The 20,392-nt window shown below is 54.6% G+C and overlaps 1 protein-coding gene across 3 annotated transcripts; it reads right to left on the bottom strand.

Annotated features, from left to right (window-relative positions):
- Positions 1–9,770: 9,770 nt before the first annotated feature.
- DHX58 (DEXH (Asp-Glu-X-His) box polypeptide 58) lies at positions 9,771–20,274 on the bottom strand. Of its 3 annotated transcripts, none has more exons than XM_010842524.1 (13): positions 20,154–20,274; positions 19,779–19,947; positions 19,363–19,564; positions 18,795–18,985; positions 17,649–17,765; positions 16,928–17,054; positions 16,585–16,776; positions 14,881–15,143; positions 13,841–13,990; positions 13,587–13,748; positions 11,953–12,143; positions 10,646–10,742; positions 9,771–10,370 (listed from the first exon to the last, which is right to left on the bottom strand). In XM_010842524.1, the coding sequence occupies exons 2-13, from the start codon at positions 19,944–19,946 to the stop codon at positions 10,188–10,190; spliced, it is 2,043 nt and encodes a 680-aa protein (XP_010840826.1). In that variant the 5' UTR covers position 19,947; positions 20,154–20,274; the 3' UTR covers positions 9,771–10,187. The 3 variants fall into 3 exon arrangements, with proteins under 3 accessions (XP_010840826.1, XP_010840827.1, XP_010840828.1); XM_010842525.1 differs by having other exon boundaries at positions 9,773–10,370; positions 12,054–12,143; XM_010842526.1 differs by lacking the exon at positions 11,953–12,143 and having other exon boundaries at positions 9,773–10,370.
- Between the last annotated feature and the right edge of the window lie 118 nt (positions 20,275–20,392).

The following is a 20,392-nucleotide window of genomic DNA, read 5'->3' as shown; positions in this document are numbered from 1 at the left end:
AGAGAGCATATTGAAAAGCAGAGACATTACTTTGCCAACAAAGGTTCATCTAGTCAAGGCTATGGTTTTTCCTGTGGTCATGTATGGATGTCAGAGTTGGACTGTGAAGAAAGCTGAGCGCCGAAGAATTGATGCTTTTGAACTGTGGTGTTGGAAAAGACTCTTGAGAGTCCCTTGGACTGCAAGGAGATCCAACCAGTCCATTTTAAAGGAGATCAGCCCTGGGTATTCTTTGGAAGGAATGATGCTAAAGCTGAAACTCCAGTACTTTGGCGACCTCATGCAAAGAGTTGACTCATTGGAAAAGACTCTGATGCTGGGAGGGATTGGGGGCAGGAGGAAAAGGAGACAACAGAGGATGAGATGGCTGGATGGCATCATCGACTTGATGGATGTGAGTTTGAGTGAACTCCAGGAGTTGGTGATGGACAAGGAGGCCTGGCGTGCTGCGATTCATGGGGTCGCAAAGAGTCGGACACGACTGAGTGGCTGAACTGAACTGAACTGAACCTGTCTTCAAGCTGTTCACTTCTCTTTACCACCTGGATTGGCACAACAGCCTCCTCATCAGCCTCCCTGCCTCCACTGCCCTCCCAGTCTGTTCTCCACGTGGCCAGAGGAGCTTTTTTACTTGATTGATTGATTGGTAGCACCATGCATCTTGCGGGATCTTAGTTCCCTGACCAGAGATTGAACCTGGGCCTCAGCAGTGAAACAGCCCAGTCCTAACCACTGGGCCACCAGGGAATTCCCTAGAGGAGACTTTTTAAAAGGCAAATCTGAACATGTCACTCTCCTGCCTAAAACCTCCAAGGGCTTCTCTTACTTTAGGAAATCTGGCTCCTACCCACCTCCCCAAAACCCTTCTTCTCTGCAATCCATGATCCTGCCCACAGATTAACTGAGATATAAATGCAACTCTCCAACTAAAACTTTGGCTGGTACAAGTAAGACTGGTAATAGCTAGAACCAGATACAAGAAAATTTGTTGTTGGCTAAAGTGGACACAAGAATCCAATCTTGAACACAAATCTCCATTTACATTCAAATCTTCCAAAATTGGAGGAGTTACCCAGTCACTCACACAATGGTGGAGAGCAGGGTCGGGGGCCTTTAATCATTGTGAAATTGATCAGTGCATCAATTCTCGGCTGCAAAATCTATACAGAATTGATGCCGGTGAAAATAATTTCAATAAAGTTAAAATAGAATGAAAAAAAAAGGAAATTTTGTTTGTACCATAGAGGGAAAAAAATGGAAAAATCTGATGAAGGAATTAAATTGGATGAACAGAGTTCAAATGGGAAAGCACTTTCTGAAGAAGTGTTCAGCGTTGGTATGTTTTGGTTTCAAATGTTTGCATTCAAAACATCCTTGGGGTCAAAATGTCCAGGTCAAAATATCCCATGCCCCTTGGATCTGTTTTTGTGCCCCTCCCTGCCTTGCTATGATACTTTGCTACAGCCACAATGGCTCTTTCTCTTACCGGAGCAAGATGCTGAAATACCAGGAGAGGCCTTCCCTCCTCCCCCTCTTTAAGGTCGATGCCCTGCCTGCCTCCCTGTATGCTCTCTTATCCCTGCTCCCCCACCCCTCGTCTTATTCCTCTTTGAATTCCCAGGGCAGGACCTGGAAAATACAACCCATGGTAGGTGCTCAATAAATATTTGTGAGGTTTTTGTTTGTTTTTTTGGCTGTGCCATGTGGCTTGCGGGATCTCAGTTCCCCAACCAGGGATCAAATCTGTGCCCTGCTGCAATGGAAGTGTGGAGTCTTAACCACTAGACCACCAGGGAAGTCCCAATAAATATTTGTTGAATGAATGAATAAATCAGTGTCACCTGATTGAGGGGCTGGGGGATGGGTTAGGGCTTACAAAGGCCCGTGGGAAAGTTAAAGAGACAGGGCAGGGACATAGTCTTCCACCACAAGTTCCAGAGAAGTCCATTTTAGCAGAAAAAAGGAGACGGTACCAGTTCTTCTTCATTTCTGCCCCTTGCCCAGCTTGAGGTTCAAGACCATGTGTCAACTGGCCAGCTGCCTGCTCCCCCCTGCCCAGCTGGGCTGTGTGGCCCCCCTCCCCCGGGCCTAGCTCCCACATGTGGCTGCTGGCCAGGCTATTTGGGGAAATTTCCTGATCCCCCCTCTGGCCTCTCCACCCCCACACCCCATCCTGTGGCCCCAGAATAGCTGTCCCTGGCCTCAACTAGGGACGTTCCCATTCCCAATTAGCACCCAGATGGTACGCAAGCATCTCTGAAAGGTTCTGGTGTCCCTCTCCTCTCGGGAAGCTGCTAACTAGGACAGCAGATCTCAGAATGAGGTCACAAGACTCGGGCCCCAACACTCCCTTCCCTGCTGGAGACACGGGTGGGGACCAGATGTCTCCATCGCAGACTGTGGAGGTGGGGGAGGCGTGCGTGAGGGCAAGATGTAGGGAGAGTCGAGGCAGCCTGGGCTCCTTGTTGCCCACAGAGCAGCTGTGGCTCCATCCCGGGAGGAGGCCTAGCTGTGGAGAATGAGGAGACTGGGGTCAAGTCCAGACTGCCTGGATTAGGGATTTTATGACCTCTCCAGGTTTCATCGGGCAGGATGCAGGGGTTCTGTACATAGTACGCTGTCATGCAAAGTCCAGGGACGGAATGACCCTTGGGGTCTCAGGGAGATCATTCTGGGATGAATCATGGGAGGGGTCCTCAAACCCATTAGAGAACGAATCCTTTCCTGAAGTCTCATTCTACTGCTGGCTCCAAGCTCGGCCAATGAGGGTGGGTAGGCAAACGGGCAGACTTCTCCCAGTTTCTGAAGACCACACCCCACATGTTTCTCTTTGGGAACACCCAGAGAACTCATGGGTTCCAATTCCCAGCACTTTCTCAGGGTATTTCCCCTGCCCTAGGTGAGGGATGGGGGTACAGGGCAGTGTCATAGCTTCTTCTCCTGCCTGGCCAGTGGGAGGGGGTTGTTAGCATCAGATATAGGGATCAACAGATCTGAGATCGGGAGGATGGAGATGCGTGGGGCCTGGGGAGGTTGGAGAGGCTGAAGGGGGCCCGGGGGAGGGCAGTGGGGGCACCGCAGGGTCGGCCTGGTCTCTGGTCTGGGCATCTGCAGAGGGGAAAAAAACACCTATGGAATTGGTCCGCACCCCACCCAAGGAAACTTTAGTCAGATAAACAAACAGCCAACACAGCTGCTCCTGTACCAGAGGCCGTGGCAGCGAGGAGAGGAGTGAAGAAGTGAGGAGGCCGGGGGACAGGGCAAGGAGGCTGTTTGAACAAGGCCCCGAGGCTCTGGGGCAGTTGGCAGAAATGTCTGGAACAGGGTGGAGAGCACAGCGGTGGTTTGGATCTGGAAGCTGGAGCTTGGGGTGGGTGTGCTGAGCTTGGCTGCTTCGAGGAAAAAGAAAAGCATCAAATCAGCCTCCCTCTGAGGAAGGCTCCTAGGAAGCCTCCTGAGGAACACCTTTCCCTCGGCTCAAGGTCACAGACAAGGGCTCTCCCCCTCAACACTCTGAACCCCCAGCCCTGCTGCCAGACCTGTGACTCTGTCAGAAGAAAACACTGAATATTTCAGTCAGGAACCAAAGCCCCCAATTCTCAAGTTCTTAGCAGAGGAGCCAGGGCAGGTGGGCCAGCCTCGGGGTCCTTCCCGGAACCCGAGAGTCCTTCCCTCTCCTGGCAGTTGGAGGGGCCAGAGGTGATGGCAGTGCCTGGGGAAGCTTTGTCACCTTATTCTGCAGTCAGAGACATTCGGCTGCCCCGTTCCCCTGGGACGCCTCGTGAGAGTAACAGAGGTTGGAGAGAAACAGACCCTGACTTAGAGGCAGAGATGGGGAGAGGCAAAGACCAACAGATACTGGAAGATGAGCTAGTGAGGCGCCCCCACCATCAGAGACACAGAGCTGAGGGACAAGGAGAGTGAGGAGATGTGTGTGCATGGCAGAGAGACGGATGGAAGGGCAGAGACACACAGAAAAAGACAGAAGGAGATTAAGAGAGACAGAGACAGATACACAGAGAAAGGGAAGAGGAATAAAGACACACAGAAAAAGAGACTCAGAAACAGGCAGAAAATGACCGACATAAAAGCAGGGGGAGGGCCGCCCCGAGAGCACAGGACACATGGACAGACACGCTCACAGGCTGAGAGGCTCCCAGAACTGCACAGGGACCCGGAGACACTCCCTTCCAGCCTCGGGGGAGCAGAGGGGCTGATTGTTGAGCCCGGTGGGGTTTGCCCGGGAGTCCTAGAAGGGCGGCATGGCTGCCTCCTGTCCCTAGCGCTGAACCTCTGCAGGCATCTGGCCCCCAGCCACCCTAAAGTAAGCCAAGCCCTGGCCGCTGGAGCTGGTCGGTCACCCAAGGTGAAATGAAAAGGCACGAATAGGGGAGAGAGAATGTGAACTCTGGTGAAGGCAAGGGATTGGCAGAGCCCACATGTCAGAGTGGGTCCATGGGGGGATCCATAGCCTGGGTTGAACCTGGAACGGTGATGAGGGGTGCACTACCGTGCACAGTGACGTCTGTGGGCTGCTGTAGGAGGCCACGCTTGCCTGGGTGTGTGTCTGAGTGGGAGTGTGTGTCCAGTTCAGTCAAGCACCTCACAGCCCGAATGAGGCCAAGGCGGCAGGCTTGATCCTCAAGCAGCCCAATCAGAATCTGAGAGTGAGTCAGACACGACTCCAAAAGGCTGTGCGTCTTCTTCTGAACAGACGGTGTGTTCAGGTGCCACAGGGCACTCGGCTTTGGCCGAGACCAATGTGCCATTCCTGCCCGCTGGGGACGACTCCCACTGCCTGACCAGCTTGCCCCCACACTCTTCCCCACCCAAACTTACAGGAGGACCCACATTCTAGAAACACGGCCCCCTTCCTGGCTGCGAGTCCAGCGCCCCCTGAGACAGGCAGCCAGAGAGACGGTGGGGTCCAGCCCCCATCTTCCTACAATCTAACTGCCATCCCACCTGCTGCAGTCCCCACTGAACTCTCTCCTTGCTCCTTGGGTCCAGTGAGTGCTCACATCAGCTTCACAGTTAGGAGATGAGCAACCTCTCTCCCCCTCATCCCTTCCCTCTTAAGCATCACAGGAGACATTTTTTTAATGTCCCAATTTTGGCATGGAGAATGAGGTCAGCAGACCCATGGGGGCACCGCTTGTCGGTGACAGCTGACAGTCTTCATTTCACCTTGAAACTCCTTCATGGTCCAGGTGGGCGTGTCCTAAGCCCAGTTTCAGAGGGGTGCTATTAGGACAGGGAGAACAGGAAGGGAATTCACCAAATAACAGTTTTGGTTGCTGATGCTGCGGGCTCCACCCCTAACATTTGCAAGGCCTGGAGCAGGGGGACAAAGAAGGGCCCACCTATCCATGTCGAAATGTTTAAAAATTATAAATCAAGCTAGTAAACTGCTAATTAAGATATATTCTGGGAATTCCTTGGTGGTCCAGTGGTTAGGACTCAGCACTCTCACTGTTTTGATCCCTGGCTGGGGAACTAAGATCCCGAAGCCATGTGGTGTGGCCTAAAATAAAATAAAATACATTCTAAACTCCCACCTTGACAAATACACTTTCATAATTACCTGGAAGACCAGCTTCCAGTTTAGATTCCTGTGACTCCTGGGAGTTCTGTAGAACAACTCTGTGTAAGGAGAAAGAGCTCCATTCCCACTCTGGCCCCGGCCAGCAGCCCCGCTTCCTACAGCCGGCTGCTTTCTGCACTGCAAGACTCACATGCACGGAGGTATATGCCCAGCCTCAACACACAGCCTGGTTCCATCTTCACACGCTGCGGACAGCTGCCCCTTGGCCATCTTCAGGTGTCCCTCTCTCAGGTCCAGGGGTGCCCACACTAGTGGCATGACCTGCCCTGAGGAGGACAAGCTCAAGAAAGAGGCTTGCATGGGCTGGGAGCAAGCTGGCAACCTTCTGGGCAGGGACCTCTGGCACCACAGGTATGGGGCATGTGGTCTTGAAGGGGGTGTTCAGGCCCATCCCCTTTGCCCTGCTGACTACTCTTTATCCCACAAAGAGAGGGATGGCAAGATGAGGGCCAGAGCAGAGACCTTGAAAGCACGAAGCCAGGGCATGGGCAGCCCTGCCCTTGCCCAGGTTTAAGGGTGCTTATTAGACCCAGCCTTCTCTGGCAGCCTCCAGAGCTCAGGCCAGGGACTGGAGCTGTCTTTTCATTGGAGGGCAGCTTGGACAATCCCCAAGCAGGACTTTCAGTTACTTGTATTATTTATCTTCCTGAAAAAAACTGAGTGCCGCTTGATCCCAACTTGTGGATTTCTGGACATGGGGAGGGCAGGGAGGTGATGACAATGGGTCTTTTTTTTTTGGTTGGGTCTGTAAGTCAGTTTGTTCCTCTGGGACACAGCCCTCCCCAAGTGGGCTGCCGCTGGCAGGGACCCCTCTCCTCACCCTGGAGACAAAAAGTAGGGTGACTAAAGGAGAAGGTGGTGTGGGGCCCTGTGCAGCTCAGACAGATCTAGTTGAGATCCAGAGACCAGTAGGGGCTGGGGGGATGGGGTGGGGGAGGGGGCGTGAAGGGCACTGCTCTCTCTGGCCAAGTTTAAAAAAGAACTTCCAACCCCACCCCTACCCGCCGCAGATCGGCTTTGCTGTCCTACAGGCGAGGGGACACTTACACTTGTTGAGCCCTCACCAGGCGCCAGGCACTGTGCTAAGCACTCTACGTGCGTGTTCTCATGTAATCCCTGCAGCCACCCTATGAGGTGGGTTCTATTATTATCCCCATTTTACAGATGGGGAAGCGAACTCAGAGGTGAACTAATTCACCCAAGGTCACTCAGTAGATAGAGGTGATAGGGCCCAAGTCTAAGTGACCCCAGAGCTCCCACTCTTTCCACTATAGCCTCCGTTGCCTCCCAGAAGCAGAAAACTGGCACAGAAGCAGAAGGGATGAAGGTCAGATATGAGGAAGAACTTCCGACAATGATGGTGTATGTGGTGAGAGGAGACAATGCAATGGGGAATCTACTCAGACACAGGAAGCCCCCCGCCCCACCTGAGTTGGGTCTTGGTCTGTCTGTTGGCTTGCGATGATCTCTAGAAGATCCGAGGAGTCCTGGCTGGATCCCAGATGGTAACATCCTGACCTTCCTCCCATTCTATAATCTGGGGTTCTCTGCTCTACCCCGACACAGCACCAACACCCAAAGTCTGACTCTCCTTTGTGACTCAGAGTGCTGAGCACCACATCTGAGCTGACAGCCCAGGACCTCCTTTTCTAGGTTGGCTTCCTTATGGTCCTAGGAGTCAGGACCTGCCTACAGCCCAAATCTTGACACAGAAGGTGCAAATGCACCCAGGTCTACCATAAGGCCCACTTCTGCGATCACCTCCACCACCTGACTCTGGGACTTGGACACAGAAAACATCTAGTCAGTCCCCAGGCTCTTGGGGTTCCCCGGGTCATCTAGAGCAGCCCCTGTTCCATCGTCCCCCTCTCCCTCACATATCTGTATCCAGGGTGCAAATAAACGATGCAGGTGTGTTTGTGCCGGGCACACCAAAAGACCCAGGCTCCAGCTCAGCTATGCAGCAGCTCTCACCGCATTTTCCCACAGAAGCCGTTTGGGTCACCCCATTACCCCCTAAAGGGAGGATGAAGGAAGCTGCACTGGATGAGGCACGGGGCTCGTTTAGTCAATGAGCCCCGCAGTCCCCACCTTCAACCTGCTCTCCTCCAGGACGTTGCGGGCCTACCGTCCGGCTTTGTCCTTCTCCGTGCCTTGCAGCCTGCCCCAGTGTCAAGGGAAGCCAGCCGGAACCCTCGAAACTTCTCCAGAGTTTAGTCTCACCCTCTACCCACATGCCCAGCATCAGTGCGCAGAGCCAATGGGGGTTCCTCCCAGCCCCTTGAGGCCCCCCAGTTTTGAGTCGAGGGCACATAACAGGTGGAAGGGGCTGCCTTGTTCTCCCGCACTGCCCTCGAGGTCCTCAGCGTGAACCGGCCCGCGTCGCGGACTTACCTGCGGGGCAGAGATGAGCCGGCTGCGGCCACCTGCTCTCCACCGCGCTCTGGAGCGCAGCGGCTTCGAGTCGGCCGGGGAGGGGGCGGGGCCCGGGCGGGGGCGGGGCCTGGGGAGCGGCGGCCGCGCCCCTCCCTGAGCCTCCGCCGGGTGGGACCGACTGGTTTATTCAGGTGGGCAGAAAAGGGGGGTGGGGTGTGGGGGGCGGGAGCATCCGGGCCACTAGGGACGCTCAGGAGCTCTGGCTTTCCTGAAGACTTAGGATGCCTGGGTCCTGAGGACCTCATGAAACGCCCTTCTTCAGGCAGCCTTACCCAGGTGCCCTGGAGGCAGTGGCTCCATGTGAAGACCCCCTCACACAAAGAAGCAAGCCTGGGAACCCCTCCTTATCTGCGTCCCCCCTTCCATTTGAGCTCAGGAAAGCTCTCCCAGCCTGGCAAAGTGGTTGCAAAGCTTTCCCACCTCCTCTAAAGTCAAGGCCCCCCAACCAGGGGTCAGCTCTGTAGGGGACCAGGCCACCGAGGGGACCTTGAGGTGCCCAGGTCATCTTTATCCTCTGTCCATCTCTCTCCCAGCAACATAGCATCTCCGCCTCCCCCAACCCCCCTGCCCTCAATGCCAGCTCAGGTCCCTCAGCTGTCACTGTTTAGCCCTGGAATGATAGGCGTCCGGACTCCGTGCGTCCAGCCACATTCAAGGCCATTGAGCTTAGCACCCCTGGGCCCCTGCCCCGCCTCGTTCTGCCCCCAGTCGCTAATTTTATTGACCTGTAAAAGGCACGTTGCTGACAGGGGAGATCATGACTGAAGGTGAAGTGGGGAGCAGAGGGGCAGAAGCAGCAGTCCCGGGAGGCACAGATGGGACAGGAGAGAGAAGGGTGACTCCTGGAACCAGGGCCAAGGAACGCTGGAGATTAGGAGGAGGAGAGGCCCTAGGAAAGAACAGTACACTCTCTGGGGGAGCAGAGGCCAAAAAGACTGGTACTGGAATGTCAGCCCTCAATCAGACAAGAGGCAGACTGAAGAAAGATGCTGAAGAAGGGAGTGTGCATTATTTCCCATCTATCCTTAGGCAGAAGCAGGGGTGCAGCAGGAGAGAAGGAGGTGGGATGGCAGGAAGGACTGCCATCCTGCTCTCAAATCTCTGCCCTAACCCCCTCCCTTCCTCTTGAAGGTGACTCCTGCCTGCTGGGCCTCTTACTACAGAAATAGCCCTTTCCCTGAAGAATCAACCTAGATCTTTGCCTTTCTTTTTCTTTCTTTCTTGTTAAAATGAGAACAGAAAATTTAGGCCTTTACAACTTCTCCCACCCACCCCATGCCTGCCTGAGCCCTACCCCTCAAAATCCTGGATCTCAGCCTGACCCTAGCCCAGGGAGATGACCTAGGGGTCAGGAGAGGATGGAGAGGGGTCACTGGGGTTTGAGCCTATTATGGGGTGGAAGAGGTGAGAAAGCCTCACATTCTTGATGGCTCTCAAATTTAGACTTTTGATGCTCTGTCCAAATAAAGGTTACATGAGAGCCATAAAGAGAGGTGTTAAAAAAAAAGCTTTTAACATTAGAAATATAGCACAAAGCAGATCAGTGGACAAGGAAGGGAAAGAGAAGATTACAACGGGAACAAGGAAGTTTTGAGAGTGACTGCAATGTTCATTATCTTGATTGTGGAAGAGTGTACATATGTTAAACTTATCAAATCATACACTACAAATATGTACAGCAATATCAATTATACCTCACACATCTGTTTTTCAAATACCACACATTTTCTACACACATTTTCCACTTCTTTATTTTTAATTTATGGAGAATCTCAAAAAATAGAAGTGGCCTTGGCAGGGAAGGAATGTTGAAGGGGAACCGTGATGATGCCTAGTCAGGGTGGCCATTCTCCTGCCTCAGGTCTGCCCCACACCCCTCACCCCAGTTCCATCCAGTGTATATGAAGGTGTGTATGTACATATGAGGGGATCTGGGATGAGCTGTGGCTCTCCGGCTGCTTCCTCAGTGTAGGAGTCAAGCCAGCCTGGGAGCCTGGGGTTCCTCTGTGGCTGGTTGGTCAGCCAGTAGTCAGGAATTGGTGACTCCTGTGGGAGGGGCTGGACCCAGGCTTTGCCCAGGAGATGGTGGCTGTTGTGGATTCTTCTGCCCCCTGCAGGTTGTACTGGGCATTGCAGGACAAGTCAGTCAGTCCAGAGAGAGGCCCGCCAGGCCCTCAGCATATTGCACATAGTCAAAGTCAGGCACAGTGAAGGGCACGCGGGACCACTTCTTGGCCCGGACTCGCCCTTGTGGTGTCTCCAGCAGCATACTCCCAACTTTGAGCACTGGCAGCTTCACTGACTTGTAGATTATCTGCAGACCCCAGGCCTGTGGGGAGAGGAGAGAGATGGCCAGGGCTGAGTCTCTGTCCTCAGCTTCTTTTCTACAGCTGGGGTCCACGCATGCTGGGCCTGTGTCTCCCACCTCAGCCTGAGACACGGTGGTCTCCCTACCATAGTTGGGGAGCTCCCCAGATTGGGAGGTCCTGGGGCAGGGTGGTCTCCTCCCTCCCAGTAAGGGCACCTGATAGCAGAGACTGGGCCCCCTCTCTCAGACTGAGGACTTCTCAAGACTAGAGCGAGGGCCACGGCCCCAGCACTTACCTCCCCGCAGTTCCGGCAGCTAATGGCACCCCCGGGCCTCCAGTCCTTGAAACTTCTGTTGATGTCCACAGGCTGCTTTGAGATGTTGTAGTAGATCCTGGAAAGGAATGGGGGTGGCCACAGCCCTCACAGACCCCACTTCCCACCCCAACCCCAGGTCTCATGCCCTCCTGCCTGCAGAGCCTCCTCCTGGGCCTTGGGCCTTTCTGCCTGTCAAGAGGCACAGAGACTTCCCAGGGCTGGGAAACCCTGTCTTCCTTGTGCTCTGCCTATGCTGCCTCCCTGGCATCCTCTTCTGCCCAAGTTCAGGCCTCAGCACCTGGATGATTTTAACAGTCTCCCAACAGCTCTCCCTGACCCATCCTTCCATCCCATTCCATCCTTCTTCTCAACCCCATGTCATCCTGCCACCCACCATCAGAGTGATCCTCTAAAAATGTACATCTGACCCTGCCATGCCCTTGCTCAAAAATCCCTCCCAGACTCCTCACTGCCTACAGGACAAAGGCTAAACTTTCAGGTCCAACCTTCAAGGTCCTCCACGGGCCAGTCTGTGTTCCTCCAGAATCTCTTCCTTCACCACCTCTTCCACTTATGTCAATCACAATTACTCCCATTGCATCGCCCTAACCTCCACACACATTCCAACCCAGTGCCTTTTTCAAGGTAAGATGTAGTAGAAATGCTACCTCCTCAAGAAACTGTGATCTGTGGCCTGGCACACAGCAGGTGCCTAATAAATAATGAGTGGCTGGAGGATAGGGGAAGGTCACCCTCTAAGGTAGAAGACAAGGGGATGGCTTGGGGACAATTAGCCCCCTTCATGTCTTCAAAGTTGGAGAAGGAAATGGCAACCCACTCCAGCGTTCTTGCCTGGAGAATGCCATGGATGGAGAAGCCTGGTAGGCTGCAGTCCATGGGGTCGCACAGAGTCGGACACGACTGAAGCGACTTAGCATAGCATAGCATTAGCATGTCTTCAAAGTAGGTAGGACCAAGGGGCCAGTTTGTGGCCTCTCAGCATTTGGCATCCTGAATTCCAGCTCTTGCTCGACCACACAGTGGCTGTAGGGACTCGGGCAAGTCACTTAGCTTCTCTGGGCCTCTGTTTCCTCACCTGTAAAATGGGGTAATAAGACCTGTCTAATCAGACTATTGTGAAAATGCGTACTTGGTAGTTGTTAAAATGCTCTTTAGCCTCCCAAACTCTCAAAGCACTGTCTGGATGGGAGGGATTCTTCATCCCCCATTATGCCCCTTCCTCTTTCCCCTCTTCCCATCCCGACATCCCCTTCCACAATTCTCACGAGAAGTTGGGGTTCACATTGACGTGGTGGGTACCCTCCACCTTCCGTAGGTCACTCCCGTAGCCCACGGACACCATGCAGTTGATGCAGAGGAGCTGCACCTGCTCCGCCAGGAACTTGCGCTGCCGACTCTCTCGCTGGGCTGCCTGGACTGCCCGCTTGACCAATGCTGCCCGCTGCAGATCCCGGATCTGAGATGGGAGTGGACACTGGGCATGGCTGAGACCGGAGAGACCTGACCCCAGGAATGCTTTCAGGGGGCAAAGGGTTCCCAAAGACCTCAGATCATTAGCAGCCAGAAGGGACTTCTTCAACCATTCCTGGAGCTGTTAGAAGCAGCTCTGTGGCAAAAAATATGGGGGTGGGGACAACTATGGGAGGGAAGCAAGCTTTCTTGCTGAATATTTACCCCTACTTTGGAGGATTTTCTGCAAAGTGGCTTCACTTAATCTAACGTGCTTAATCGCTCAGTTGTGTCCAACTCTTTGTGACCTCATGGACTGTAGCCCACCAGGGTCCTCTGTCCATGGGTATTCTCCAGGCAAGAATACTGGAGTGGGTTGCCATGCCCTCCTCCAGGGGATCTTCCCAACCCAGGAATTGAACCAGGGTCTCCTGTATTGCAGGCGATTCTTTACTAGCTGAGCTACCAGGGAATCTAACATGGGACATCATGAATAACTGCAGGGAGATCCAACCAGTCCATTCTGAAGGAGATCAGCCCTGGGATTTCTTTGGAAGGAATGATGCTAAAGCTGAAACTCCAGTACTTTGGCCACCTCATGTGAAGAGTTGACTCATTGGAAAAGACTCTGATGCTGGGAGGGATTGGGGGCAGGAGGAGAAGGGGACGACAGAGGATGAGATGGCTGGATGGCATCACTGACTCGATGGACGTGAGTTTGAGTGAACTCCGGGAGTTGATGATGGACAGGGAGGCCTGGCGTGCTGCGATTCATGGGGTCGCAAAGAGTCGGACATGACTGAGCGATGGGACTGAACTGAACAGAATAAACGGGGACCATCCTGAACAAGCCTGGATATTGGTGATCCTACCTCAGGGGAACTCATTTCAGTCCTGGTTCTGGGCTTATTTTGTGGATGTGTCTATTTGTTTCCCCCTTTCTAGTTCCAGAAGGGAGTCCCCTGGTGACTCAGACAATAAAGAATCTGCCTGTAATGCAGGAGACCTGGGTCAGGAGGATCCCCTGGAGAAGGGAAAGGCTATCCACTCCAGTGTTCTTGCCTGGAGAACATCATGCACAGAGATGTCTGGCGGACTACAGTCGATAGGGTCACAAGAATCGGACACAACTGGGCAACTACACTCCCACGCTCCACTACACTGGTTCCAGAAGGGCTGTAAGGCGGCTCTCACAGATAGACGGAGTATTTGGTGATAAGGGTAAATTCAAAGCCCTGGATAAGGCCTGCTCCCAAGGCATTTTGGAGAACAGCCACTGCCTTCCCTGGCAGCCCTACCCCCAGCCTCCAGCCTCTACCTTTCCCAGGTGGGCCAGGTTAGCCCCCAGAGGAAGGGGGACCCAGGGAGTGTATGTGTGAGTAGTCAGAGACCTTCCAGGCAGAGCGCCCTCAGCCTCTTTCCCCTCAGGGTACTCAGGCTGCCCACAAACCTTGGCCTGGTACTTGGCCTGGTCCATCGCCTGCACAGCAGCCACTGCCCGTTTCATCAGCGTTTCCAGAGCCTCATTCGTCAGCTCCCGCTGCAGCTCCCGACTGCCTTGGGCTGCCACAAATGAGTATACGCTTTGGCTGGCCCGGGCCCGGCCCCTTGCCTGGGGAGAGAAAACAGAGGAACCTAAGTGGGGCTGGGGTCCCACACACAGCATCCTTTGAGGGCTGGTTGGGGGAGGGCTGCTTTGAGCACCTGGACCATGGAGATCTCATTGGTCAGGAGCCCATAGCGCACCACCACATTGCACTGGGGGATGTCCAGCCCCTCCTCTGCCACACTTGTGGCCACCAGGAGGTTCAGGGTACCAGTCCGGAACTTCTGGATTACTTCTTGCTGGTCCCGCTGGGATGGTGGGGTGGGGGAAGAGAAAGAAGATGGTAAATGATGTAGGTTCAGTCCAACCATCCTGCTAGCTCAGCCTCTCCTGGTTTGGCCCTTTTACTCACAACTTTGGTCCCTTTCCTGAGGAACTTTGAATTCCCACTTCGATCTTCAAGTACCCTCCAGGATCTTGCTCATCTTCCCAGGTAACCATCTAAACTCTGTCTCCCTTCAGTTCAGTCACTCAGTCATGTCCAACTCTTTGCCACCCCATGGACTGCAGCACGCCAGGCCTCCCTGTCCATCACCAACTCCCAGAGCTTGCTCAAACTCATGTCCATTGAGTCAGTGATGCCATCCAACCATCTCATTCTCTGTTGTCTCCCACCTTCTCCCACCTGCAGTCTTTCCCAGCATCAGTGTCTTTGCAAATGAGTCAGTTCTTCACATCAGGTGGCCACAGTATTGGAGTTTCAGCTTCAACATCAGTCCTTCCAATGAATATTCAGGACTGATTTCCTTTAGGATGGACCATCTCCCTTAGGAGTCCCCAAAGGTCCCTGCCCCTCTACTCTAGGAGCTCTCAGGACCTATTCTTTTCATGCAAGGGATCCCAGGCCCCTGACTCTCTGTTCTGAGGACATCACTCGCCTGTCCCCATAGATTCCCCAAGCCTCTGCATCTCTTCCCCCAGAGACCTCCAGACTTGGGGAACCTTCAGCACTAGGGAACTCAGGGTCTCTGTCTCTGCCCCAGCTCTCTGCCCTCCCCCTAGAGATAATCAGTCCCCCATTGCTCGGTGAAGACTCTGTCCCCTTCTTTTCTCCTCTAGGGAACTCCCCCACCCTCAGCTCCTCCCCTATGTGAACAAAGGATTCTGCACTGTAAGCCCCTAACCCAAGAGCCCACACCTGTGTCATCTGGATCATCTGAGTCTTCTGGCTGTTGTTCCCAGCCCCAGTCAACACCTGGGGCCGGATGTCCACTGTCTGCAGGCCTGGCTGCTGCTGGAGCCACAGCAGGAGGGAGTGAGCGCTCTGGCGGGTTCTGGTGAAGATGATGCCCCGGGGGCTGTCAGGGCTCCTGAACTGCTTCTGCAGGATCGCTTCCAGCACCTCCAGTTTCGGGTTCTCCGGGCCGCTAGTTGCCAGATGGGCCAGCTCATTCTTGTGGTCTGCCAGAAAAGCCCAAAACAGAGGCCTGGAGGTGGGCAAGGCATGGCTAGGGTGGGGGATTCATAGGGATAACATTACAGGAGTATGGGGTCGGGTGGGGAGGGGTGCCTGAGGATATATGAAAAAGTGAAAGTGAAGTCGCTTAGTTGTGTCCGACTCTTTGCGACCCCATGGACGGTAACCTACCAGGCTCCGCGGTCCATGGGATTTTCCAGGCAAGAATTCTGGAGTGGGCTGCCATTTCCTTCTCCAGGGGATCTTCCCAACCCAGGGATTGAACCCGGGTCTCCTGCATTGCAGACAGACGCTTTACTGTCTGAGCCACTAGGGAAGCCCTGAGGATATATGCTCCTGCCTAATTCCCCTGAACAGCACCAAAAGCACATTTAAGGATACCCTCTGCCTGCCCTGGTGGCTGCCCTGATGGCTCAGACAGTAAAGAATCTGCCTGCAATGCAGGCGACCCAGGTTCGATCCATGGGTCAGGAAGATCCCCTGAGGAAGGGAATGGCAACCTACTCCAGTATTCTTGCCTGGAGAATCCCATGGACAAAGGAGCCTGGCGGGCTACAGTCCATGGGGTCGCAAAGAGTTGGACACGACACTACAGAGCGACCACGCTCAGTAACCAATCTGGAGTCTCAGCAGAACCGGGGCTGGCCTCCAGCTCAGTTCTTTCCTTGTCACCCTGGCTTCTCTCTGCCTGCCTAGGCTTGAGGGCTGCCAGCCTTACATCAGGGGCTTACAGTGCAGAATCCTTTGTTCACATACCTCATCCAGCACCCCTCTTCAGCCCAGCTACCCAGATGCCCCTGGATCTTTTCATGCTAATCTTTGCTCCCTGGGATTGACTCAACCTCAGGTCTTTTCAGAAGGATCCTTGCCTTCCAGCTTGTGCTGAGGCCTCGTCTAGTCTTACATTTTGCCCTCTGACCACCTCACTTTCCCAGTTTAAAGGTACCACACATCCCAAACTTTCAAGGACAGTTCCCAATTAAATGGTTTTTTAAAAAAATATTTGTCATAAACATGAATTAGTTTTTACACCCACTCAAACCTTCACAAACGAGGGCATATTACCTTTTATCATATCCTCGACCTTGGCTTTGGGTTAGAAAATTAGGGCCCCGGTACCCTCATTAGCTTCCCTGGTGGCTCAAACGGTAAAGTGTCTGCCTGTACTGCGGGAGACCCAGCCAGGTTCGATTCCTGGGTTGGGAAGATCCGCTGGAGAAGGAAATGGCAATCCACTCCAGCACTCTTGCCTGGAAAATCCCATGGATGGAGGAGCCTGATAGGCTGCAGTCCATGGGGTCGCAAAGAGTCGGACACGACTGAGCAACTTCACTTTCACTTTCACCCTCATTAGCACTTCTCCCACCCATGGTGGGACCTGTGCCCTGACTGGCCTCTGACCTCTAGTTCAGCTGCGAGCCTCACCATCAAACAGCGCCAGCAGCCAGCGCTCGGCATGCAGGATCTGGGTCTTAGTGGTGCGCTCCCTGTTGTAGAAATCCCGCAGCGTGTTGAGGGCATCCACCGCGCGGACCGTGTCGTGGATCAGCAGCGCGTCGTTGTACCGACGCAGATGAAGCGCGTACACCCGCTGCTCCAGGAGCCCAGCCTCAGCCGCTGCAGGAGGGTTGGGTGCATAGGATCTGAGTGGCCACGCCCCTCCAGGGTCAACGTCCGCCTAGACTCCACCCCCCGAAAGGCTCCGCCCAGGCTGGCCCCACCCCGGATCGCCCCACCTCCCAGCCCTCCCCTAGGGCGCCCCCCTCACCATCCTGGCTCAGTTCCACCACTTGCTGCTCATAGGTCTGCGTCCCGAAGTCCCGTCTCAACTTGGGCATCTCCAGGTGATCGTGGATTTGGTCCATGAGCTTCTTCAGCATGTCCCCAAAGGGGTCCTGGGCGAGAAGAGTGAGGGTATGAGGGGATTTCCAAACACACAGAGGGAATGGGCACCTAGTGGGGAAGCTGATCTCTGGGTGAAGCTGCATTGCTACTGCCGGCATATCAGAGCTGGAGAGGAGCCAGCCCCAGAGGGAGGCCGGCTGGAGTGTGGAGGAGTCCTGGTTGGAGGCAGGAGTCAGGGTCCTGCAGCCCGCTCCTGCTCTGTCTGTACCCCTGACCTCTGGCTTGAGCACAGTCATGTCTGTCTAGTCCTGTCCAGCCCCATCAGAGCAGACACCAGACAGTGTCTGCACTGCATGAGCGAGCTTGGAACAGCCTCAGGACAAAGCGCCCACCGGCTTTACAGTTTGCAGACTGTGCCCAGGGTGTTGAGAGATTCCCCCACGGTGGCATCTGGGTCTAAACAAACAGCAGGCTGAGGACATGGGCTGTATCTGCCCCATTTCATGGAAAGGAGAAATGGAGGTTGAGACAAAAGCAAATAACCTGGAACCATATAGCTGGTGAGGGTGGAGTCAGAGCTCAACCCCAGGTGCCCTAACTTGACACCAGACCCCACCCCTGGCCCCGGCCTTCCCTCCACGTACCTGGGTGCGCCTGTGGCAGAGGTCATACTGTTTGCAGGGCTGGTGGCTGTGCTCCTGCAGCTTGGGGGAATGGTCCTTGGGTGACATGATGCGCCATGTGTCCAGGTTGGCACAGAGCTGGGGCAACGTGGGGGGGTTCATTGGAATGGGCGGGGGGGGGTTGTGGGGACAATGGGCAGAGCTTTGGGGCAGGGTGGGCTGAGGCAGGGCCATCAGGAATGGGGATTCATGTATTCAACCAATATCTTGTGGACTGCCATGGTGGTCCAGTGATTAAGAACGCACTAGCCAATGCAACGTACTTGGGTTCCATCCCTGGTCCGGGAAGACTCCACATGTCTCAGGGCAACTGAACCCTTGCACCACAACTACTGAGCCTGTGTGCCTAGAGCCTGTGCCCTGCAACAAGAGAAGCCACTGCAATGAGAAGTCAGAATACCACACTAAGAGTTGCCCCCACTCTGTGCATCAGGAGGAAGCCTGTGCACAGCAAGGAAGACCCAATGCAGCCAAAAATAAATAAGTACATTTTAAAAACAAAACAACAACAAAAACAAATAGCTATTGCCCCTGCTGTACGCCCAGTGCTGTTCTAGTTCCTGGGGATATAGAGCATCTTACACTGGACTTGGGGAGACAGATGATAAACAAGTAAAGAGTAACAGAATGAGGGTATTTCAAGTCGTGTTAACTAGCTCTGAAAAAAATCAAATTGGTATGGAACAGTGCAGTGATGATCAGGGAAAACTCTGAAGAGGTGACATTTAAGCTGTTCCCTGAATGATGAGAAAGAACCGACAGGTGAAATCCAGGATAAAGACACTCAGGGCAGACGAAGTGGCAGATGCCAAAGGTCCTGAGATGAGGACACGCCTGACATGCTCACGATACAGAAAGAAGGTCAGAATAGTGGGAGTTGGGCGGGGGCGGCAGGGAGAAGAAGGTGCAGGAAATGAAGGTGGGAGGTAGGCAGTGTTCGATCATGAGGGACTTTATAAGCCAGAGTGGACTTGGGAGATTATTCTAAGCGTGAGGCTAGCACTTAGGTGGGGAAGGGGCCCCAACCCTCCCTGCCAGGGGCAGCCTGGGGAGAGCTGATGGGCATGGTTTAGGGCAGGGTGGATGGGTCACAGGGGCCAAGCTGACCTGCAGGACGTGGTCAATGGCCCCCTCGAGCGTGGAGGCACCGCCAGTGCCTGGGGAGGCGGTGAGACCCAGCACCTGCGGCAGCGGCCGGGTCCTCTGGAGTTTAAGCTCCAGGTATTGGCTCAGGATGATGTTGTAGACGGTGTCTTTGTGCGTGTGGTGACACTCATCCACCACCAGCAGCGAGAAGGCTGGGGGCGCACAAGGGAAGGTTATGACCTGAGTTTGCACAGCCCTTCTTCCCATAAACTTTGTTTCACGCAGTCCTCACAGCTCATCTGAGAATCCCTCCCCCCTCCACAGCCTGCACCTGGACCCAAGAGAACGGGCCAGGTGGGGACAATTTACCTCCATCTTACAGATTAGTAAACTAAGGCTCAGCTGGGGCGAGCGACCTGCCCGGGATCCTGCACTCTAGCTAGATCTGTTTCTACTGGGGTGTATGCTGGGGTTTGATGAATGGGGAATTCCTCATTCTATAAAGTGTTCCTTTACTACAATAGGAGCCCTGGGGTTCCCGAGGCAGGGTGCCTCGGGCGCACCCTCTCCCCCTGCCCACAGCGCTCACCATTGAGCTCCACATGCTCCTCCTCTTCCGGGCTGGCCAGTGCCTTCTGCAGCAGCTCAGCCGTGCAGATGAGCAGGTCGTGCCTCCGGGCCACGTGGCCAAAGCCAGCTCGTGGCCCCATGTCCCCGCTCAGGGTTGTGATGGTCCAGCGTCTTTCCAGCATGCGGCTGAACTCCTCACAATGCTGGGTCACCAGGTGCACCTGGGGGTGGAGAGTGAGACGGGAGAGGAAGCTAGATGAGGGTCTGGGGGATGGGGGTGGAGCCAGGTGAACCCCTCGGCACATAGCTGGCTTCTGGAGTGGGTGAAGAGACAGGGAAACTGAGACAGTCACAGCCACTTTGGAGTTCTGGAGGCTCCTGAGAGGTTACCTGAGGAATTGAGAAACCACAGTGTGGGGAGGGCAGGACACTCACCCTGTTGACCAATACAACCACCTTGGCTCTGTCCACGGTCTCTAAATGCCTCCTGGCCACATAAGCAGCTGCCCTGGTCTTCCCAGAGCCCGTGGGCAGCCATATGATGATATTCTTCCCCTCCAGGGCGGGCATGATCACCTCCCACTGGTAGGGTCGCAGCTCCATTCTGGAAATGGCAAGGAGCTCAGACCCGAAGATCCTTTTGGCTCCCTCCCAGGCCCAGCCCCTGTCAGAGCCACTCCCCCTTCCTGGCTAGCTCCATCTGGTTTGGGGAGCTCCTAGTGCAGGGCGGGGGGCGGGGGGGTGAGGTGGGGTGGGTGGGAACTCCTTCCCACTTGAGGGAGAAGGGGGCAGGGCAACGTTGGGACCTACCCGGAACCTGAGCTGGGTAGGAGCAAACCAAGCCAGCCCCGGCTATGCTGACAGGGTCTGTCTCGGCTGCAGCTTTGCCCGCTCAGCCCAAATGCTGCTGGGCTCTGCAGAGAAGGAAATGGAAACTGAAACTGAGGGGAGGAGCCAGCCCAGCAAAGATCAACCTAGGAATCTCCCTGCCACGCCCTTCAGAAAAATAAATCCTGTGCTTCTGGGGGCGGGGGGTTGGGAGGTGGTGC

Source organism: Bison bison, unplaced genomic scaffold (assembly GCF_000754665.1).
Source record: "Bison bison bison isolate TAMUID 2011002044 unplaced genomic scaffold, Bison_UMD1.0 scf7180017864180, whole genome shotgun sequence".
In the NCBI taxonomy this organism is placed as follows: Eukaryota; Metazoa; Chordata; class Mammalia; order Artiodactyla; family Bovidae; genus Bison; species Bison bison.
This window is presented reverse-complemented; position numbering and strand designations above follow the sequence as displayed.

Bases quoted from the DNA above. Each gene is read 5' to 3' on its own strand.
- DHX58 (XM_010842524.1), bottom strand. From the start codon at position 19,946: ATGGAGCTGCGACCCTACCAGTGGGAGGTGATCATGCCCGCCCTGGAG. The intron at 17,766-18,794 runs GTCAGCTTGGCC...ACGTTGCCCCAG, and splicing joins CCATTGACCACGTCCTGCAG to CTCTGTGCCAACCTGGACAC. The intron at 15,144-16,584 runs GTGAGGCTCGCA...CTTTTCTGGCAG, and splicing joins GCTGCTGGCGCTGTTTGATG to ACCACAAGAATGAGCTGGCC.